Below are 4,199 nucleotides of genomic sequence, written 5' to 3' on the forward strand. Positions count from 1 at the left end.
TTTAGGGAGAGCATGACAACACAGTATTTTAGGGAGAGCATAATGACAACACAATATTTTAGGGAGAGCATCAGAAAACAGTATTTTGGGAGAGCAGTGGACAACAGTATTTGACATCACAATAACCCAGTATTTAGGAGACAACACAATTTTGCCCCATAATGGACAACACAGTATTTTAGGGAGAGCAGTGGACAATAACATGTTCAGCTGAAGCAGCATATTAAATACAGAACATCTGGAGGAGAATATTGTACATGATAGAACAATAACCCATAATGACATCACAATCCGGGGGAATGACATCACAATATCCTCATAATGATCCCATCATGTCAAGGGTCCATGTTGGAAACACACATGTCCACAACTGACATGACAAAGCACATCTATTCAAATATCAAAACCCATAATGCAATTGGAAAAGCTGTTATTGTTTTCTTGCCATTGACCCCCCCAAAAACCCCATATTTCTAGTTGACATCACAATACTTTGGGAAATAATGACTTCCTTTTCCACATTATGTTACAGACTCATTCTAGAATGGATTACATTGTTTTTTCCTCATCAATCTAGACACAATACCCCATAATGACATCACAATACCTCATAATGACATCACAATACCCTATAATGACATCACAATACCTCATAATGACATCACAATACCCCATAATGACATCACAATAACCCATAATGACATCACAATAACCCATAATGACATCACAATAACCCATAATGACATCACAATACCCTATAATGACAAAGTGAAAACAGGTAATTTTTTTCTTCAAATGTATTAAAGATAAAAAACTTAAATACCTTATTTACATAAGTATTCAGACTCTTTGCTATGAGACTGGAAATTGATCTCCAGTGCATCCTGTTTCCATTGATCATCCTTGAGATGTTTCTACAACTTGGACATGATTTGGAAATGCACACCTGTCTATATAAGGTCTCACAGTTGTCAGTGCAGGTCAGAGCAAAAACCAAGTCATGAACTCTAAAGAATTGTCCTTAGAGCTCTGAGACAGGATTGTGTCGAGGCACAGATCTGGGGAAGGGTTCCAGAAAATGTCTGCAGCATTGAAGGTCCCCAAGAACACAGTGGCCTCCATCATTCTGAAATGGAAGAATTGTAGAACCACCAAGACTCTTCCTAGAGCTGTCTGCCAGGACAAACTGAGTAATAGGGGGAGAAAGCCCATTGGTCAGGGAGGTGACCAAGAACCCGAGAAGAATGGGAGAAACTCCTCAAATACAGGTGTGCCAAACTTATCCATGAAAACTCAAGGCTGTAATCGCTGCCAAAGGCGCTTCAACAAAGTACTGAGTAAAGGGTCTGAATACTTATATAAATGTTATATTTTTTAATTTTTAATTTCTTTATTATACATTTGCAAAAATTGCTATTTGTTTTTTAATGGGGTTGAGTGTGTAGAAAAAAACAATTTTATAAATTTTATAATAAAGCTGTAACAAAGAAAAGGTGGAAAAGGTCAAGGGGTCTGAATACTTTCTGAATGCACTGTAACTACGGTAACAGTCCTCAAGCCTCTGTCCTTCACCTTGGCTACTTTCCTCCAGTTAAGACAATCAAAGAAGTAGTAGGTGCCTCTCTCATAGGCGTTGGTCTTCAGAGTGGGCTCCATGCCCGGCGCCCGCGTGATCCACACACGCTCCTCCTTGTGGTACCGCCAGTCCCGGTTGAAGCTGAGGTCACAGGTCACGGGTCAAATGTTAGGGCAGAGCATTGTATACGGTAGAAACAATTGATTATAAGACTTGAAAAACAAACTACATTAAGTAGAGGTGGCAGAAGGGGGCCCTGGCTACATAGAGGTGGCAGAAGGGGGCCCTGGCTAGATAGAGGTAGCAGAAGGGGGCCCTGGCTAGATAGAGGTGGCAGAAGGGGGCCCTGGCTAGATAGAGGTGGCAGAAGGGGGCCCTGGCTAGATAGAGGTGGCAGAAGGGGGCCCTGGCTACATAGAGATAGCAGAAGGGGGCCCTGGCTAGATAGAGGTGGCAGAAGGGGCCCTGGTAGATAGAGATAGCAGAAGGGGGCCCTGGCTACATAGAGATAGCAGAAGGGGGCCCTACAGAGGTAGAGAAGGGGCCAGATACAGAGGAAGCAGGGGCCCAGGCTAGATAGAGGTAGCAGAAGGGGGCCTGACTACATAGAGGTAGCAGACTACATAGAGGTAGCAGAAGGGGGCCTGACTACATAGAGGTGGCAGACTACATAGAGGTAGCAGACTACATAGAGGTAGCAGAAGGGGGCCCTGACTACATAGAGGTGGCAGAAGGGGGCCCTGGCTACATAGAGGTGGCAGAAGGGGGCCTGACTACAGAGGTGGCAGAAGGGGTAGCTGACTACATAGAGGTGGCAGAAGGGGCCTGACTACATAGAGGTGGCTGACTACATAGAGGTGGCAGAAGACTACATAGAGGTGGCAGACTACATAGAGGTGGCAGACTACATAGAGGTGGCAGACTACATAGAGGTAGCAGACTACATAGAGGTAGCAGAAGGGGCCCCTGACTACATAGAGGTGGCAGAAGGGGGTCCTGCCTACATAGAGGTGGCAGAAGGGGGTCCTGACTACAGAGGTGGCAGAAGGGGGTCCTGACTACATAGAGGTGGCAGGCTACATAGAGGTAGCAGAAGGGGGTCCTGACTACATAGAGGTGGCAGAAGGGGGTCCTGACTACATAGAGGTGGCAGAAGGGGCCAGACTACATAGAGGTATGTTCTGCTTCATGTTCCACGTCAGTACCACTACAACCCAGAGGAGGGCGCTCATTCACAAGAAAAGGTGAGTAAAACAAACACCTCACCAAGCCTGTTACCATAGCAGACACTAGCTAGCCCAGCTGAGGAGCATCCTTCACACAGTGTGGTGTGTCTGTATACGTACAGCTCTACTGCTGCCAGCAGCTGGAGGAGGTCTCCTCCGTTCATGTAGTAAAGATAGAAAAGCAGGTCCTCCCCATACCGAGACAGTTTGATTGCAGCAAGCTGGAAGGAGGAGAGGGAGAGGAAGAGAGAGAGAGGGGAGGAAAAGAGGGGAAAGAGAAAGGGGAGGAAAAGAGAGAGAGGGAGGAAAAGAGAGAGAGGAAAGAGCGAGAGAGAAAGAGAGCGAGAGAGGAGAAAGAGAGCGAGGAGAAAGAGAGCGAGAGAGGAGAAAGAGAGCGAGGGGAGAGAGGGAAAGAGAGCGGAGAGAGAGGAAAAGAGAGCGAGAGGGGAAAAGAGCGAAGAAAGAGAGGAGGAAAGAGAGCGAGAGGGGAAAGAGAGCGAAGAGGAAAAGAGAGCGAAGGAAAAAAGAAGGGAAAGAAAGAGAGCGAGAGGGGAAAGAGAGCGAGAGGAAAGAGAGCGAGAGGGAAAGAGAGCGAGGGGGAAAGAGGGAGAGAGGGGGAAGAAGCGAGGAGGAAAGAGGAAAGAGAGAGGGGGAAAGAGGGGAGGGAAAGAGGGGAGAGAGAGGGAAAAAGAAGAGAGAGAGAGGGAAAGAGGGGAGGAAAGAGGGAGAGGGGTGGAGGGAGAGAGGGGGGGAAGAGGGAAGAGGGAAGAGGGGGAGAGGGGGAGGGGGAAGAGGGAGAGGTGGAGGGAGAGGGGCAACAGGTTATTGATCTAGTCAGCTACCTGGCACCAACAGAAGCTAACCGTGCCATTCTTATCTCAACTAGATAAAGATGATTCAACTCTCACAGTGGACAGAGCAGTTACAACAAGTGTTGCTCGTGCACCCAAACAGAGGGGCCAATAACACGAGGGCCAAAACCACAACGTTACATTGAGCTGGTTAGAAAGGTACTTTAACCATCCTTAATGAACAACTTAGAAGAAGGTCTGAATCAGACAGGTGCGGGGGGGCTGCCATAAGGGTGAATGGTGGTGTGTTGTGGCCATGATGTGGCCAACAGCAACCCAACCCTGGGTTTATTCTGTCTCTGAGGTACATACCTTGTCCCTTATGTGAATGTTAAGCAAATACTCCAGATGGAACATGGAAGTCTGGAAGGGAAGAGAGAAGTGGTTAGAGAGAACCAGACGGGGGGAAACTGGCAGAATCTATCCCACCTCCAGAGCACTCTGGCTGGGTAGGATACGACCGATGTCCTGGGGTCGCCACGGTGCTGACGCCCAGGGAGATGCAAAACTTGGGGGTACAGATTTCTGAAGGACGAAAGTGATCAT

General features: G+C 47.5%; 1 protein-coding gene across 1 annotated transcript; it reads right to left on the reverse strand.

Moving 5' to 3' along the window:
• Positions 1-518: 518 nt before the first annotated feature.
• On the reverse strand, positions 519-4,199 carry LOC135567494 (CCR4-NOT transcription complex subunit 2-like). Its single transcript, XM_065014863.1, has 4 exons — positions 4,083-4,199; positions 3,966-4,016; positions 2,923-3,023; positions 519-1,717 (listed from the first exon to the last, which is right to left on the reverse strand). The coding sequence occupies exons 1-4, from the start codon at positions 4,197-4,199 to the stop codon at positions 1,504-1,506; spliced, it is 483 nt and encodes a 160-aa protein (XP_064870935.1). The 3' UTR covers positions 519-1,503.

Source organism: Oncorhynchus nerka, unplaced genomic scaffold, assembly GCF_034236695.1.
Source record: "Oncorhynchus nerka isolate Pitt River unplaced genomic scaffold, Oner_Uvic_2.0 unplaced_scaffold_2001, whole genome shotgun sequence".
Classification (NCBI taxonomy): Eukaryota; Metazoa; Chordata; class Actinopteri; order Salmoniformes; family Salmonidae; genus Oncorhynchus; species Oncorhynchus nerka.